The sequence below is a fragment of the Aulonocara stuartgranti genome, assembly GCF_965226115.1.
Source record: "Aulonocara stuartgranti genome assembly, chromosome: 9".
Classification (NCBI taxonomy): Eukaryota; Metazoa; Chordata; class Actinopteri; order Cichliformes; family Cichlidae; genus Aulonocara; species Aulonocara stuartgranti.
The window spans coordinates 16063291-16082026 of record NC_138960.1 but is presented as its reverse complement, the minus strand read 5'-3'; the positions used below and the strand labels follow the sequence as shown (position 1 = coordinate 16082026).

Below are 18736 nucleotides of genomic sequence, written 5' to 3'. Positions count from 1 at the left end.
GGCGGAGGAGCTCCAGTTGTTGCTCCGCATTAAGGAGGTGGAGTTGAGTAGTCACCGGTTGGAGGTAGAAGCGATGCATTTGAGGGTAAGGGCGTTGGAGTTGGAGCGCGGACCTCCACCGCGTGCCCCTGACTCTATGCCGCCCACGCCTGCGCCCTCTGTGCTCCCTGCGCCGCCAGCGCCTGGTCCCGCCCCGGCTCTCCGTCAGGATTTTGATGTTGGGAGGCACATTAAATTGGTGCCGCCCTTTTGTGAATCAGAGGTGGAGTCGTTTTTTCCTGCTTTTGAGCGTGTGGCTGCCGCGTTAAAGTGGCCGGAGGAGGTCTGGGTTTTACTGTTGCAGTGTCGGCTGGTGGGTAGGGCTCAGGAGGTGTGGGCTAGCCTGTCAGCATCTGAGAGCTTAGATTATGGTGTGGTTAAGGCTGCCGTATTGCGTGCTTTTGAGTTGGTGCCTGAAGCGTACCGTCAGAAGTTTCGGCAGTGTGTGAGGGGGGGGGATCAGACTTATGTGGAGTTTGCGCGCGAGAAGGGTTTGCTCTTTGATCGGTGGTGCCAGGCTAGTGAGGTTAAGGAGTTTGCACAGTTGAAGGAGTTGATGTTATTGGAGGATTTCAAGGGGTGTCTGCCGGAGCGGGTGGTTGTTTATTTGAACGAGCAGAAGGTCGTTTCCCTCGCGAAAGCGGCGGTTCTGGCAGATGAGTTTGCTTTGACGCACAAGAGGGGTTTTTCCCCTCCGTTACGTCGGGGTTCTAGAGTTTTGCCGGAGGTGGGGGGGGGGCGTTCTCCCCCGCTCTCGCGGCGTAGCCCTACGGTGGCCGCTGGGGACCGCCGATGTTTTTTTTGTCATGAGCTCGGTCATCTCGTTGCTTCTTGTCCCGTGCTGAGGGCGAGGGAGGGGGCGCGGGCCGACATTTCGGGGGGGGCCGTGCAGTGTTGCTCCGCGGTAACCCGCCCTAGCTTAATGCCGGTTGGCGTCGTTCCGCGGGGGATAGATGAGGTGTTTCGACCGTTTGTTTCGACGGGGTTTTTATCGTTGTCTGGTGATGCGGGGGACCGGGTTCCGATCACCATCTTGAGGGATACAGGGGCGAAGCATTTGGTGGCGCGGCATGGAGTCGTGCCTTTCTCTCAGCAGTCGTACTGTGGTTCTGATTTGCTGGTGTGGGGTATCAAGGTGAGTCTTTTACGCATGCCTCTCCATACGGTTACTTTGACCTCGTCCTTCGTATCGGGCGCTGTGCGGGTGGGGGTTCGAGATCAGCTGCCAATTGAAGGCATTGATCTTGTTTTGGGAAATGACTTGGCCGGGGGAAAAGTGTTTCCGGCTATGCCGGAAGTTATTGAGTGTCCTACTTCGGATCGGTTATGCCAATTCCCGTCGGAGCTGGGTGACCCCACAGTTTATCCGGCATGTGTGGTTACTCGTGCTCAAGCTCGTCGCTTGGGTGGTGAGGTGGACATATCCGAAATGTTTCCGGACGGCTCTGAGCCGCATGATAGTTCTGTTCCGGGGGTAGATGGTGGGACGGCGAAGGTTTTTAGTATGGTGTCGGAGAAGGAGGCAGCAGGTATCCGCAGGTTTGTGTGTGGTCAACTCCGTGACGAGGCAGACCTGAGCACGCTGACCTTGGGAATTTTAAAAAAGAGATATCAGACACACAACAAATGTGACTCATTAAGGCCAGAAGTAAAAACTTTCATGAAACAGGTGGTGCAAGAGGAACTGATGAAAATGCAGGATAATGATGAAAGTGAAAGTGACTCAGAGACTAAGAAGCTCCAGAACAAAAGGAAAAGAGAAAATGGAAATGACGAGGTCATGAGTGAGAGTGAAGATGAATCCTGGGCAAAGAAATCACAAAATAATCATTCAAGCTCATCATCAGAATCTGAGGTTCAAGAGGACAACAAAACAGAAAGTAAAGAAAGCAGCAATGATGAAGAAAATGCCAAATCTCAAGCTGATGGTGAAGAGCCAGAGGTGAAAAAATCACAACAAAAGAGAAATGAAAATCGTCAAATTGACAGTGACGAGTCTTCTGATGAGGAACTCAGTGAGGAAAGCAACTGCAGTGACAGTCCAAAGAAAATGGTGAGAATGAACGTCGAGACAGTAACCAGCAGTAAAGATGAAGGAAGGAGAACACCACTGAGTGATGCAGGAAACGAATCAGATGGAGACTGCAAGTCAGAAACGAGTGACAAAATTAGGAGCGACGAGTCTTCTGACAGTGAAAAAGAAGATACAAAAGTGGAAGAGAAAACCAGTGACCCAAACTCAGTTTCATCACTACCTTCTTTGGAAGATGAAAAAGAAAATAAGACTGATAAAACAAATGATAAAAAGATGAAGAAGAGTGTGAAGAAAGATGAGAGCACCAGAAAACCAAAGTCTGATGACAAATCGGTGGCGAGGCTTGAACGTTATATTGCCCTCTGCGGCGTGAGGAGAAATTACAAGAAGCTGCTGGAGGACTGCCGCTCCCAGGTGGCTGTTCTGAAGAAGGAGCTTGAAGAGCTTGGTGTACATGGTCAGCCAACTATTCAGAAATGGAAAAAGGTCAGAATGAAGAGAGAGCAAGCTCAAGAACTGGCTGCTCTTGATGTCAACAACATCATTACCACACAAGGTCGACCTACACGCAGGGGTGCCTCAGCAAGTCAGAAACAACAGGACTGTCCGTCCTCTGAATATCAGCGCACTCTAAACTCGGAATCAGACAGTGATCAGGAAAACAATACCCACAGAGGTCGCAGGAAAATGTCCGAATGGGCCAACCTGCAGGGGATCATCAGTGATGACACAGACAGTGACTGATGAGTCTGGTTTCCCCCTAGGAAGTGTTCGATTTGTTTGTTTGTTTTAATGTTTTTGATACTAGGTCTAGCATCTCTCTAATGAGATGCTTGATTTTAGGTGGGGGGGTGTTATGACCCAGGGTCATTATTTGCGGTACGGTGTTGTTATTGTTTGTATTTGTATTCAGTGTTGCTTGTTTCCAGGTGGAGGCCACCCATTGGTGGAGGAAGGAAAGAGGCCAGCTACAAAAGGGGTTGGACTGGGTCGGCGAGGAGACTTCCTGGTTTCCCGTGAGCTGTGTGTCTGGGGACCGTCGTGGTGTGTGACTGCACGGGGCTGCAATATTAATGCTGAAAAAGGGGTTGTACCTGGGCTTGGTAGCTGTAGGGGTGGGAAGCCGTTTTCTTTTATTCCCCTCTTTTCTCCTGTTTCGGGTAGGGAGACAGGTTAGAGAATTGTATTTTGTTTTGGGATCGTGGGAGGTAAGTTAGCTCTGTTTTTCTTTCTAGTGTGTTTTGTTTGTTGTTTTGGCATCGCCCACCCTGAAGCTCGCTACCTGTTCAGTAAATAAATTAACCAACTCTCGTCATTCTGCCGTGGTGTGATTTTTTTTGTCGTTATTATGTATCGGGTTTATCTTTTTTGTTGTGTCGCACCCCGGCTTCGGGCCGGTGTGTAACATAAATGGGGGCTCGTCCGTTTGAGGGATTTCTTTACATATTTATTTCAAGGATATGAAAACAGCCTGGGCATTTTCTTCTGACCTTCTGTTCACTGGATATTTTTGATTTTGCAAATCCAAGAATAAGTTGTGTGGAAAAATCCCAGTAGATCAGCAGGTTCTACAATATCAAGGCCAACCCATATGCCACCAACAACCATGCAATTTTCAAAGTAATTTAACATCAGAACCACCAAAGAAAAAAACAAATCCTGTAACTCTGTTAAATTAAATCTCCGTCATGTTTTTGACTTTTCTTAAAATAGGCTTATTCATCAAATACTGAAGCTCCAGGTGTACGGGATCAGAAGAAAAATGATAAAAAATAATCACCACATTCACCAAGTACTAAATGTCAGGTTGTCTGGCAAAATGGTTGTTTACATGCATTTTAATGTGAAGGCGGCTGTAATACTAGCCAGAGCTAGCTAAATGGGATTGATAAATTAATATCTAGCGTACTGTCGTTAAATAAAATATGAATAATTTCTGCTGGGATTTTGAATCGGGGCGGAGTGGGGAGCGTAACCGATGGTGTGGCGGAGTTGCTGGCTGTTCTGAGCAGGAAAACGTAGCTGAACTGAGCAGAGAGTCCAGAGTGTGGAGAACTAATCAGAGTAAATAAAAAGTGAAATTCAGATCACGGCAGCCAAACAGTTTTCTGGCCTGAGGAGAGGAGCTGAGGAGGGCTGTGGATGGTGAATGAGAGTTTTGGTGATCGGCAGCAGATGTGGACGAGGTAAACTTTGACCGCTCAACTTTTTACAACAATTATTTCAAATCTGTTTCTTATGTTTTTCTAGCCAGCTGTGAGGTCACTTTGAAAATGTAGGCAGTCTGTTTTTATGTTGTCTTTATTTTATCTAGAATTCATTTTTATTTTTTTAAATTTAAATAATGTACATAATATATATGCATAATGTCCTTCGTGTGTGAAAATATTTTTTAGGTGTTTTTGTGCTATCTGTTATACCCTTTGTTTATTGATCTGTTTAAACTTTACAATCTGTAATTAAATGATCAATGAAGTCATTGATAAAACTAATAAAATGCCTAAAAATTCATCTTAATCAAAATTAAGATTAGAAAAAAAAAACAGATGAAAGTTGTCAAACTTACTTTTTTAAGAAGTGACATACTTGCCGTTACTGCTGTTATTTTTTTCTGGGGAGTTATCTCCTTCATCTGAACTACATTAATAAATCCTGACCTGCAATTGGCTGATTACATATTAAAAACAACAAGTTTACCTAGTCTTAAATCTGTTACTATGTGTCAGCATCGTGGATGAGAGTCATTCATTCCTTTAGCCTTATGGACACTAAATATTAATCGCAATAACGTTTGTACCTAAAACTCTGAGTGTAGGTTTAAAAATAAATTCCACCGTCATGTCAATCTAGTTTAGAAAGGCGCTGCTCTCTGTGGTCTCAACAAATATAATACCCCATTTGAGTAATCTATCCTGCATTTCCAAGGGCGTCATCTCATTATTGATTGGAGGAAAGTGAAGAGATATGGATATTAGGAGGCTGAAGGCCACAGAGGTACTGAAGGTGATTCATGGGAGGGTCTTCCTCATCATTCAGACCCTGGACAAATAGTTCATTTCCAACAGTGTTGGCATTTGAAGAAATCAAATTCTTGAGGTGAATTTAAAGCAGGGCAAGAGGCGGGTCTGTACCTTCCGCATACCTGGTAGACTCCTTTGAGGTCTCGAAGTTGTCTTTCAATTACAACCACAGTAAACCTCTCCTCCACACACAAACACCCATTGCCCCTAACACACTGTAAGCAGTGGCCTCTGAGAGTCCCTACTGTTTCAGTCGAATAGCTTTTTTTCCTTCTATTTTTCCTTCTTTTTTAGAAATCAGTGCAGTATATTTCATTATAATGGTTGCTATTGTTGCACAAAATCACTAGAAGATTATCGTTTTGCAGATGGTGATGAAAGAGTAGTTCTCCCAGTGCTGCAGGGACTAGCCATTATCATTTTCCTGACCATGCCCTTTCTGGTAATTCTCCTCCATATAGCCTCAACCTTTCTTATGGCTGTCAGTTGTAGAGAGCCAATTAACATATTGTGTCCGAGGGAGTCATTCTTCCCAGCGCTCCTCAGTTTCCCTCCTTCTGTTGTTTTCACACTGCTAGCTAGTGGGCAGAGTCACACAAATTAGTGGTGTGGGCTGGAAGGCTCAATTACCTTTTAAGGACTTTAGAGGTAGTCTGTGTCCATGTCAGCCTGTCTCAGAGCTTCCTCCAACCTGCCTCGATAAGGGCATAAAACAAGAAGTGGAGCGGGAAGGGGCACAGCAGAAGGAGAAAAGCAATTGGTGTGCAAGAGTTGAATTTCTAAATGATCTAATTTCTGTGTCTGCAGAGCGTCTCACTGTTGGCATCCCTGTTCCCCTTAGAGACAATGGCAACTCTCTTCTTCTCATCAGCCCACCTCAGGCTCACCTCAGCCACCCTCCTCCTCTTCTTCCCTCCCACACCTCTTGCTATCTTTTGTTGTGAGCCGCGGAGAGCAAGGGGACAGCCAGCAGAAAGTCCATTTGAATATGATGGCAGGGGTGTATTCTCAGAGGAACAGGGCCACTCTGTGAGCTGTGCCAGGCATGGCCTTGTTATCCATCTGTGACCATGTAATGGAGATGGATACTGTACCACTGGCAAGCTAAAATGGAAGAGATACATGGGCCAGTAGATATCACGCCTCTCAAATGCTGGAAATGCTGCAAGCATTGGAGATGTAAAGCACAAGACACGTATGGAAGTGCTATGATTTGTGATTTCTGTCATATCGCTCTTGCTGAAGGTGGGAAGCACTCATATGATTTCCACACCATAGATACTATAAGGATTCTTGAAATAAGGCAATGGTGCATTAAAGTTTGAGTCAGTTTGGTTTTAGGTTTTTCTACTCATGCAAAATGATACTGCACTCAATTATGGAGATCTAAGAACATAATGGAATCGCTGTAACAAAGCCTTGGTAATTCGAACATGAGGCTGAATGATTGTCTTCATTTTCTACAGAAGTGTGAGTCATCTCTCTGGTCATGCAACACTTATTTGCAACAGTAATCAGGCTTTAAAGGACAATTAATGCAGATTCCAGATTGTGCTTTTTATCAATACAATCTATTATCATAGCTTGTCAATAGTCAAATTAGAAAAAGAAGTCCATCACAATGTTAACTGGCAACATGTTTCATCTTGTGTATTTTCGTTATGTGTTTTCATTCAAAAACTACTTGTAGAAACTGAAGCAGTGAGAATGCCTTAGTGGAGTTTTAATGTCATAATATTAACATATATGTCTATGTAAAACTTGATTTTTTTAAAGAAAAAAAAGATGGCGCTTTTAAAAGTAAGAGGTGAATATAAAGTTCTGCTTACTCCACAGATTAACTTTCCTTATTATGCGTCAAACTCAATCCCTCTATTTGCAGCTCTTTTCACGTGATAAAGACATTGTTGATAATCCAAGGGGAGCTATATCTTTAAAAAATGATAACACTACCAGAGCTACCAATTTCTAGACATTAGAAGAAGGCTCCAAATCAAAGCAAGATAACCAGTTAGACAGCATGTTTCTTTCTGTCTTTCTTACTTGGATCGCAGTCTTCAACCTTATCTGACTTCAGTGACGTCTCTTCAGGCAAATTCATAAAGACTTCCCATATCATCCTCACATATTCCTCTCATATATCACACATGTAATCAAAAACTTACAGGGATTGGACTGCAAAAATTAAAAACCTCACCTGATTGAAATTTGGCCAGCTCTCCCTCTCAAGGTCGTCTCTCTGGAGATGTCTGGACAGCTTCCAGCAGCAGCTGTTTGTACCTTCCTCTCCTGACAAACATCAAATCTGCGAAGAAAGCCAACACCCAATTTTGTTTTTAAAGTGACACAGATTTTTCATGGAGAGCCATCACTGGTGATTAGAGCTGGATCTCTGGCTGTGAACAAGCAGTTTTCAGCTGAAAGGTCTGCAGCGTCCAAACCTGAAAGCAGTGTGTCAAGGGCAACACCAGGATCATACACAGTACTTTTTTGTTTTTTCTGACTTTCAGTGGGTTGTGGATCAAGAATTCATCTCCTAAGCTACATTGAGAATGAATGTTTTTTGGGGGGCTTTCTGGCTTTCCTGAAAAAATAATCAAATTATAGTTTGACACACTGGAGGTGATCCAGCTATCACAGAAGTGAACAGGAGGGACTTCAGCAACCTTGCTGAAATTAGTGCAGAGCAAACTTTATCACGTAATTGAACCAGCATCTTTTACAAAAAACATTTTCCAGTATTTCCCTGCTGCCTTTACCGAACCACAAATGGATATAAGATGTGAACCCAGTCTCTGGAATAAGTAATGTCCACACCATATGTTGCTCTTACTTGTTTATAATCAATTGTATAATATGTGAGGTTTAACGTTCCCTCTGCTGCTATTGGACACTTTAATTACCAGTGTCACATCATTTTAAGTTTTATATTCTGGGCAGCATTTCTAAAAGGGAGGTAATGAGAGTTTACCAAAAGTCTGCAAATATTACCTGATCCTGGAAGCTCTCACAGTATGAGTCTCACAGTATGCAGACCTTTGGCTCCTACAGCTCTGACCCTCTGACCCTGTAGTGGACACAGACACCCTCCAAGATCTAGAAAATGTAGGTGTAGAGTTGACAGAGGGCATACGATCCTCTTCCATTGTTTTTTCTCGAAGTGAGGAAATAAAATATTAACATTTGGTGTAATCCAGCTGAAATCCAATCATCGCTGAAGGGTGTTTCATGGGGGGAGAGCCAATAAAGGCAAGCTGAGCGATCAAAGATTTCAAGCTGTTCACTGATGACTGATGAATGACATTAATTGTTGCACTGAATAACATGGAAATAAATAAATACATAAACTTTAAAATCTCTGCTGGTGTCCACATTTACAAGTGAAGAGAAGTCTGGGAACAATGTTGTTTTATCGACATGAACTTTATTTCATCTCACTGACCTTTATTTACCTCAACTGCTGAGGGAAGCGTGTCTTTTCTGTTTCCTCCTGTTTGTTATAGTAAACAAAGCAATGTTATAACGAGCCATCAATTCATTTCAGTTTGTTTGATCCTCTCATCACTGTTAACGTTATTACAAACTCACTATTTAGGGTATTTGTCTCAGATTAAAAACGCTTTTCCTACTCTGAAACTAACTCAATTGAAAACATATGTGACGTGTACGATAAACCAAGATGCACTCTGCAAAATTTCGATGGAGTTAGTTCCATCTTTTACACGTAAACCTCTTCAAAAATAAACAACCAAAAAAACATAAATAACCATAAATCGTTGACTTTCACCCAAACATCCTGAGCAAATATTTGCTTGACTCGAGTAGGAAACAACATTATGAAAACAAATTCTGTTTTAATCACTGTGCTGCACTCATATCAGTTTTTACTTTACAGAAACAAAACAGTACATTCAACATGCTACAGAAAAAACAGAGCACCTATGCCTCACTACTGTTCTTAAAAGTGCTTAACATAATTTATTGCCAAATCATATCAACAGTCAAGCGCCTTTGTTCTGTGAAGTAAAGACTAAACAGTATTCAACACATCTTTTTAATGACAGCATGGTTCTTGTCAGTTAGAGCTACTTTGAATCTGCGCCACACTATGAACGACTTCGCATAGAGCACGCAATAATCTTTATCCACACTGTGAGTATAAGGACAAAAGGTCATATTCTGTTACTATATTAAAGTTAGTAATTCAGTACTATTGGGTACTGTATGATGATTTTAATTAATAGTCATGAAGTAGTAATTAGAATGATTTGAACCATTAGCGAAAAATAGAGTGAATTATTGTTTTTATCACGTGGTGGCATTCGGGAACATTTGGATATTGTGATGGAGAAAAATGCTGAGGGGAAAAGCACTCTCTCAGCAGTGGAAGCGCATTGAGCACATATAGCTCAATTTTGTATGACAATATTTCAGTTAAAAACATTATTTAGTGCCCTAGGTGCATTCCAATAAAATATATTTTTGTTATGCTCAAGCTCACCAAGAAGTCCCAGTCAGCAGTTAAATTCACACATTACAGAAGATGGCAGGTTACATTTTATTTATTGATATATTTATAAGTCCAAGCTCATGCATTATACATTTAGTGGTATAAGGTCCACATAAATCTTTGCACAACAGAGAGGGCAATGTGATGAAAGAAATACTGGCACAAGAATAGGTAGGCACAGTCATGATCAGTGGGTTCCTATTAATAGAAGAAGAAAACTAAAGATATTGAAACAATTGTGCATATTTACTTGTATATAACATTTAGATTGTTGAATCAACACTGTCAGACCAAATGGCAATGAACGAAACAATGAATTAAATTTACATTTTATGCACAGTACATTTATTTTAGACCAATCCAACTAGATATTATGCAATAAGTTGTGTCTTTGTTTGATTAATGAACTGCTTGCTGGCTCTAATCCATAAATGTCAGCTCTACCATTTTTTTCTGAAACAAATAAAGTACCCCTTTTTTGTCCCATGAATCTGAAATAAATCGCTCATTACCTATTCTTGTCAGAAACAGTCTTGCAGCTGTTCCTACTGTATCTGGTGCATAATTGGAATGAGTAGTGGTGTGCTTTGTCTTAACTGTGGTATATGGAAAAATGGTGTGGGAGGTGCATGGAGAGAAAAATGATTTCCACATGCACTGAGCACTGCATGGGGGCAGCCTTTGCCTCCCTCTGCCCAGTTCTGTCATCCAGACTGCAGTTCTTTGTGTGCAAATGTGTACAGAGATGATGGAAAACCAGATACATCTTATTTGAATTTACTACCTCTCTCACCTTGCGTGTCAATAAAATCCCTCTGTACTCTGCTCATTATTCACTCTCGCAATTTAAAAAGTGAAATGGCAATTTCAGTCCGACTAAGAGTTTTTACATCATGCATCATGAAAAGATTATTTTGGAATTTGAGATGTTGCCTCATTTATTTATTTATTAATAACGGGGGACGCGGAAGGAGCTGCTAAGACGTTTGTCTTGGTTGTTAGGGGAACTTTAGTCCTCCACCAGGGGTCACTGTTGTGCAGGGAGATTGATCTCCACTAACCCCCTCCTGAGAAGATCAATGAGTCCAAGTCTCTATGGTAAACCCCCCCACCCCCCTTCTGTGCATCTCTGAGTATCTCACTGTCTGTGTGTTTTTGTGCTTTGTATTGATGTATGTGTAAGAAAGAGAGTGATAGAGGGAGAAAAGGGAGGTTTGTGTGCGGCTGTGTGTACACATCCACATGCAAACACAGTTGTCATTTCACCGTGCTGTCGTTACTTTATGTGCTGAGAATGTGTAGTGCTAAGTAGTCACAGGAGGAGCAAACTGCTGAATGTGAAAGTGGTCCTTGTGCCGTGGCCTTGTGTGGGTGCCAACATGGACTTGGGTACGGGTGCAGAATGTGAAACGTTTTCTTCAGAGCTTACATGCGATATCCCGGCAGCCAGGTGAGTCAGTTATCCCATACAAGTCAGAGTGTTATCTATGCAACTCCTCACTAAGGAGTCTTGGCCTGCTCTTCTATTGATCTGTCTGTCCATCCGGTATGATTAATTTCATAACCCTGTACAGTGCACCTGCATGAGGAAAGACAAAAAAAAAACAAACACTTAGCTTCAAATTAAGTAATTATCATAGTCTATACAGTCTGAACAGTGAACTAAACATAGCCATTTGCAAAGACACAAAAACAAGAGTGTAAACTCTGGTGATAGTTAATGTTTATAGGATCAGTTATCCAAACAATATAATATTAAACTTCACAGACAACCCCATATTATCACAAGGAAAGTTGTGTAGGGGCCTGTCTCCTTTGTGTCAAATCAGGTATAAATACTTCAAGATGAAGTGGGACTATACAACTGCTTTAAAACGAAACACACACACACATGAAAATCAGTTGCAGGAACAAGAAGAGACAAGTGTTCTTTCTCCTCCGAGTTTGATTTCATCAGATAACAGTAACATTAAGTTGGAGTGTAGCTTGCACTTCATCTCTCTCTGATCGGTCTGTCTTGCTAACCTAGCAGAGCAGTGCATCTTTTGCTTCTTTACCAGACATTTCCAGGGCTGTGTTATTCTGTCACTTCATACCTGACAAGAGTGTTAAATGCAGCTATTGTGTGTGTTTAATAAATGGCAACTGGCAATGTGTTGCCAGTTGCTATTATAAAACTACAATAGTCAATATATGCTTGTGACGGCACTCACCAAAGGCTTTTCTGTGTTTACCAAAATTTAGTAGGTGTACTCCTAATTTTGATTATGAATCATTTTAACACAACAAAAAACTTAAGCAACTACTTCCAGATGCTTGTACAGGTGTTGGTGAACTACCATTTGAATAAGAAAAAAAAGGGAGAACAATAAGCTACGAACTGGATCAGTGGTGCAGTGAGATGAGATGTTACTATACAGACAGGATAAGTGAAAGCCAAAAATGACTACAGCCATCTGTAGTATTGTGTGTGGATCTCAAAAATATAAATAAATGAAAAGATGTGTAGTGCAGACCCCAGTTTGAACACAGCATATATGCACATTCATTCGGGAATCTCAAATTCCAAACCCTCTGTTTATGTTTTTATCATACTTTCAGATGGACATGCATAACTACACCCATTGCCTACATACCTATTTATGTTTACATTGAAATGTTAAAGCTAACCAGCAGAGCTAAAATTCAGTGTTTTCCGTGTACATTTTTGTATTTTTCATGACCAGTTTAATGTCTTAAGTTTATGTATAACATTTTTATTTCAATAAATAATCCTTGTTTATGCGTCACTCTGTTTTGTTCTGTATACGTCTGTTTGATTCTGCTACAGGCCTGCTCATCTCTGCTTTTGTTACCTGCTGAAAATCAAGCTGTTGCTGCTTAGTTGGGGTCCGCATTCAGTGTTAGCATGCTGCCTTTGCAAGTGTGTGGAGAAATGTGATGTCATGTTTGTAGCAGTGGGTAGTTGTTTCTGGTCTCGACATGGTTTGCAATTTAACTTCACATTCACCTCTCTTCACAGCTTTCTCACACACACACACACACACACACACACACACACACACACACACACACACACACGCGTGCCTGAATTGTGATTTAAAAAAATTAAGATAATATTATTTTTATTGTGTTTTAGTTATGATGTGATTGCAATAAGGCGTTATCACGAGGATTGTTTTTTGTTTTTCTTTCTTTGGTGTTGTGACCTGTGAAAAACATGTTTGCCATCTATGATCTTGAACTACTTCATTGTAATCTGAACTAAACTTTGACTTTGAAATCTTAAACGTACATAAAGCACCTCTGTTGTTTTTGTGACAGTTAGCGTTATCTTATCACTAGCAGTGAAATTTCTCTTCCAGTTTGCAGATCTGAAGCAGTCAGGTATGGTTATCACAACCAGAATCCTCCCAGGAGTGGACATCCTAACAAATTCATCCCAAAGTCAGGCTGTGCAATACTAAGTAACTGGAAAAAAAATCAAACAAACAAAATAAAGACTTACATTTCAGTTCAGGAACGCACAAGTAGAAAAAAACTGAACACATATGATGTGTTGCCAGGAAAAAGTCTCTTTCTAAAAACAACATCGCTTATCTGAACAACAAATCAAAAGACTTCTGGAATAATGTCCTTTGGACAGACAGTAATAATGCACAGTGCCACGTTTGGAGAAAACCAAACACAGCGTATTAGCACAAACACCTCATGCCAACTGTCAAGCTTTATAGCGGAGGCACTGACTGGAGCATGAACTCCTCTGTATACAAAAGTATGCTACAGTCAAATGCGAGGCCATCTGTCCAACAGCTAAAGCTTGGCTGAAACCGGGTCATGCAACAGGACAATGATTACAAACACAGCAGCAAATCTACAAAAGAATGGCTGATAATAAAGGAATCAAGGTGTTGCAGTGGCCCATTCAAAGTCCAAATCTCAACCTGATTGAAATGTGGGGTAAAAGAGTTGTATTTAAATAATGCTTGCAAACCTCAATGAACTAGCATATGAATATAAACCTGCTGAAGTTGTACAGAAAACTGTTTCTTACATTTATTACTGCCAAAGGTGGTTCTATATGTTACTGAAACAGAGGGTTGTACTTTGTTTTTCACAAGGCTGTAAGTGAAGTGACCATTAAAAAAACCTATATTGGTTTATGTACCTTGTGTTTTAGTATTTTTTTAATTGTGTGTGTGTGTGTGTGTGTGTGTGTGTGTGTGTGTGTGTGTGTGTAATATCTTTTCCATTAAAATAACATTTGTTCAAAAACACTTACCTACTGTAGTAAACTGCAACAAAAATAAGACACAAAAGCTCAAGAATACTGAGCTAAGTGTTACTAATACATATGTCTGTAGTTTCCTTTAATGGACAAACCATCTGTCCCAGGCAGCCTGGAGCTTCCCTCTTCTAATTGTCCCGTCTGTGGTGTTTGATATGCATAATTAGACTTTTAATAATCTTTGCTATGTAGGTGCTGTTTGCCATGAGTTCATAGAGATTAGTATCTTCCCATGGGTTGTAAGGGGTTTGGTGAATCTCCAATTACCTGTTTTCTAGTCAGTCAGTGACACAGGACATTAACGTTCTTAGATACACACTGTAAATTTAAATCACAAGCATTTATTTAGATATGATAATAAAATAATTGTAAAAAATAACATGCCTCTGATAGGACGTAAGTAACAGTTAGCATGCTAATGTGCTGTGTCTACACAAGGTGCAACTCTGACAAAGTACATCTGAAGCTAACAAGCAGATTTAACTACCTGTTTGTTTTATTGTATCTTATTGTGATTTTCTATTAACTATTGTGACACTAAATGTTCTTATTTATTTTATTCTTTTCTGTTGTGCAACATTTTGTGACTCTAAACTTTAATTACACATATTTTCAAAAAAAGCTAGGGTTACTGGGGCCCCGGTGTCTGAGGGCCTTAGTCCATGGGATCTGGCCCCAGAGAGGGGACATGGGCCCACCCTCCTGTCGGCCTACCGCCCACAGGAGGTTCTGTAGAAGTTGGGTGCAGTGTGTGCTAGGCGGTGGCCAGGCTATGGCGGACCAACCCTCAGTTAACAAACGAGCAAGATTGGGACATGAAACGTCACCTCTCTGGTGGGAAAAGAGCCTGAGCTAGTGTTTGACACTGAGAGGTACTGGTTAGATATAGTCGGGCTCACCAGTCTCCTATACCAGGGTTGGACTCCGTCTCAGCCTGGATCCGCCCTTGGTGAGAGGCAGGGTGGTGGGGTAGGTATTTTAGCATCGCCTTGGATGGATGGTGCTTACATATAGAAGATAATCACATTGTTTTGGATACATGTTTTGTCAGTACTTACACATTAAAGAAAACTGGTAAAACTGATTATCTGCACTTTCCTTCCTACTCCTTATTACACCTGAAAAATGATTGACTCTTTGCAGTTGATAAAAGATATAAACATTCCAGTACTGATGCTTGAATTGTGATGAAACAAGAAGAATGTATCCTTTGATCCTGTTAATATCGCCACGTTCAACCTCACGTGTGAGTCTCACGACTTTACTATATATTGAGCTGTAAAGATTGCTATTGCTGACACATTTTACAAGAACAGGAATGAGCTTTTTGTGAAAGGCTGCATAAAGAGTACAATATCATAAATAATTCCTTCATTATACCCATTCACACTATATACCACTTGATAGTAGCATCGAGTGCATATTGGATAATAGTCATTGATGGAAAACTGTGTTAAAAGAGCTAAAAATAAACTGTGAAACTTACAGTATATAAAAATATTTTATATCCTAGCTACCCGAGATGTGAACAGCCTCTTGGTTTTCACTGTAGTGCTCTATTTAAGTTTAAGAAATGATGCAGGAAGTCCTCTACTAAAAGAGAATATGTTGACGGGAATTAAAAGTTACACTATGTCCCACTATGGGAACTCTATGAAACTCAATGAAAAATACAAGCGGTGGGAGCAGGCGAAGAAATGCATTACCATACTGCAGCATTTCAAAAGTGATGTTGGACAAGGCAGCGTTACGCACATGTTCAACATTATTTAAGATGATTTGAGCACAGCAAGCATTAAAGGAATGCTGTTTGATCGCTCGGCTTCATGTTTTCGTATGCTCTCAGTGAGTTTTATAGAGGAAGATGCTTTAGCACAATGGTAGTGTTGTGGCATTGCTGCTGATGTCCCCTGAATGCCCACAGTGGCAGCGGAGATTTAAAGAGCACACTCAAAGGACTCGCTGATCAAAGGAGTGTTTCATCTGTGAATTTGGCTGCTGCGTCGAATGCCAGAGACATGTTATGACAGAGATCTGATGCTAAGAGACTGACAGCAAAGTCTCTGATGACCTCTCTGTACAATGCAGAAGAGAATAAACAGGAAAATAAAGAGATGTAACAGATGCCTCATATTACACTGTATCTACAATACATTTTTAATTAAAAGTTAAACACAAGGTAGAATTACAAGGTAATATACATATACTGACACAAGAAGTCTACTCAGTCCTCGTCCAGAGATCAGTTCCTTCATTAACGTTCGCTGCGTTTTTAATTGAAAGCTAGATTGGCTGAAGGTATTACAAAATCTTTTCCTGTGCAACGGCAGGTTGGGAATTCAACATGAAAGCGAAGAGGGCATTGCTACTGGTTACTGAATGGGTAAGGGAATAATAATTACTTTAATATAAATTGCACTGCAGTGGTTCTGAACTTGATTGGTAATGGCGCAACCTTTTATGCACTGGTTGTAAACATGGAGTATATTATATCTTTTCTGTATGTTTTGTTGTTGCAAAACAGAACCTGGATAAAAATGTAAAACTAATGAGCAAATCTAAATTGTCTGTACCCAACTCTCTTGCACCAGGTCAGGGACATGACCATGACCATATTTCTTTTTGGTATTGGCTGAGTAGTGCATGAATTCATCTCCCCATAGTCAGACTATGTTTGAAGTTATACTGTAACATCCAGAGGGATCTGAGGGAGAACATTTAGCCAAAGCACCCTGAACTGGTGCATGCCATTGTCTTCCAGTACACAGTGTATTAAAAATGCATTACTTAGTGGACCATACCAGTGCAGTCTTAACTCATCACACACTGCACTAGCCAGATTTAGCTCCCTGGGACTTTGTCCTCTCCAGGTTATGGAGTAGCTGTTTTGACAGGACCAGTTCAAACACGAGACTTTGACTTGCATGGAGCATTGTAAAAATAGCAGCTGCACTTGAAGCCCTGTGTCATGCACATGGAGACGCAATGAGAGGTGGACCAAATTCAAATTATGTGGGGTTTTTGTTTGTTTGCAAAGAGTCCATTTGAACACGCCTCCTGTGTTTATTTAAAATATATTTTTTAATACCGTGAGGCGTTAAGCTTAACATGGAGCAGTGAATTGGACTGCGAGTCTTTGACCACGTTTTTTGTCAAAACTACAGAGAGGTGGAAAACAAGTCTGCACACCTGACGTTTTTTGGTTTGTTGCTTATCCAAGCAGAGTTACAGGAGAGGGTGCTGGAGCCTGTCCCAGCTGAGAGGAAAAGAGGCAGGGTAGACTCTGCACAGGTTGTAAAGGAAAAGCAGATATCCATTACCTGACAAGAGTGTTAAATGCAGCTATTGTGTGTGTTTAATAAATGGCAACTGGCAATGTGTTGCCAGTTGCTATTATAAAACTACAATAGTCAATATATGCTTGTGACGGCACTCACCAAAGGCTTTTCTGTGTTTACCAAAATTTAGTAGGTGTACTCCTAATTTTGATTATGAATCATTTTAACACAACAAAAAACTTAAGCAACTACTTCCAGATGCTTGTACAGGTGTTGGTGAACTACCATTTGAATAAGAAAAAAAAGGGAGAACAATAAGCTACGAACTGGATCAGTGGTGCAGTGAGATGAGATGTTACTATACAGACAGGATAAGTGAAAGCCAAAAATGACTACAGCCATCTGTAGTATTGTGTGTGGATCTCAAAAATATAAATAAATGAAAAGATGTGTAGTGCAGACCCCAGTTTGAACACAGCATATATGCACATTCATTCGGGAATCTCAAATTCCAAACCCTCTGTTTATGTTTTTATCATACTTTCAGATGGACATGCATAACTACACCCATTGCCTACATACCTATTTATGTTTACATTGAAATGTTAAAGCTAACCAGCAGAGCTAAAATTCAGTGTTTTCCGTGTACATTTTTGTATTTTTCATGACCAGTTTAATGTCTTAAGTTTATGTATAACATTTTTATTTCAATAAATAATCCTTGTTTATGCGTCACTCTGTTTTGTTCTGTATACGTCTGTTTGATTCTGCTACAGGCCTGCTCATCTCTGCTTTTGTTACCTGCTGAAAATCAAGCTGTTGCTGCTTAGTTGGGGTCCGCATTCAGTGTTAGCATGCTGCCTTTGCAAGTGTGTGGAGAAATGTGATGTCATGTTTGTAGCAGTGGGTAGTTGTTTCTGGTCTCGACATGGTTTGCAATTTAACTTCACATTCACCTCTCTTCACAGCTTTCTCACACACACACACACACACACACACACACACACACACACACACACACGCGTGCCTGAATTGTGATTTAAAAAAATTAAGATAATATTATTTTTATTGTGTTTTAGTTATGATGTGATTGCAATAAGGCGTTATCACGAGGATTGTTTTTTGTTTTTCTTTCTTTGGTGTTGTGACCTGTGAAAAACATGTTTGCCATCTATGATCTTGAACTACTTCATTGTAATCTGAACTAAACTTTGACTTTGAAATCTTAAACGTACATAAAGCACCTCTGTTGTTTTTGTGACAGTTAGCGTTATCTTATCACTAGCAGTGAAATTTCTCTTCCAGTTTGCAGATCTGAAGCAGTCAGGTATGGTTATCACAACCAGAATCCTCCCAGGAGTGGACATCCTAACAAATTCATCCCAAAGTCAGGCTGTGCAATACTAAGTAACTGGAAAAAAAATCAAACAAACAAAATAAAGACTTACATTTCAGTTCAGGAACGCACAAGTAGAAAAAAACTGAACACATATGATGTGTTGCCAGGAAAAAGTCTCTTTCTAAAAACAACATCGCTTATCTGAACAACAAATCAAAAGACTTCTG

General features: G+C 40.7%; 1 protein-coding gene across 1 annotated transcript; it reads left to right on the top strand.

Moving 5' to 3' along the window:
* The first annotated feature begins 1116 nt into the window (after nt 1–1116).
* On the top strand, nt 1117–6036 carry LOC309714783 (uncharacterized protein). The gene is made up of 2 exons (XM_082547480.1): nt 1117–3097; nt 5902–6036. The coding sequence occupies exon 1, from the start codon at nt 1190–1192 to the stop codon at nt 2816–2818; it is 1629 nt and encodes a 542-aa protein (XP_082403606.1). The 5' UTR covers nt 1117–1189; the 3' UTR covers nt 2819–3097; nt 5902–6036.
* Nucleotides 6037–18736: the final 12700 nt, after the last annotated feature.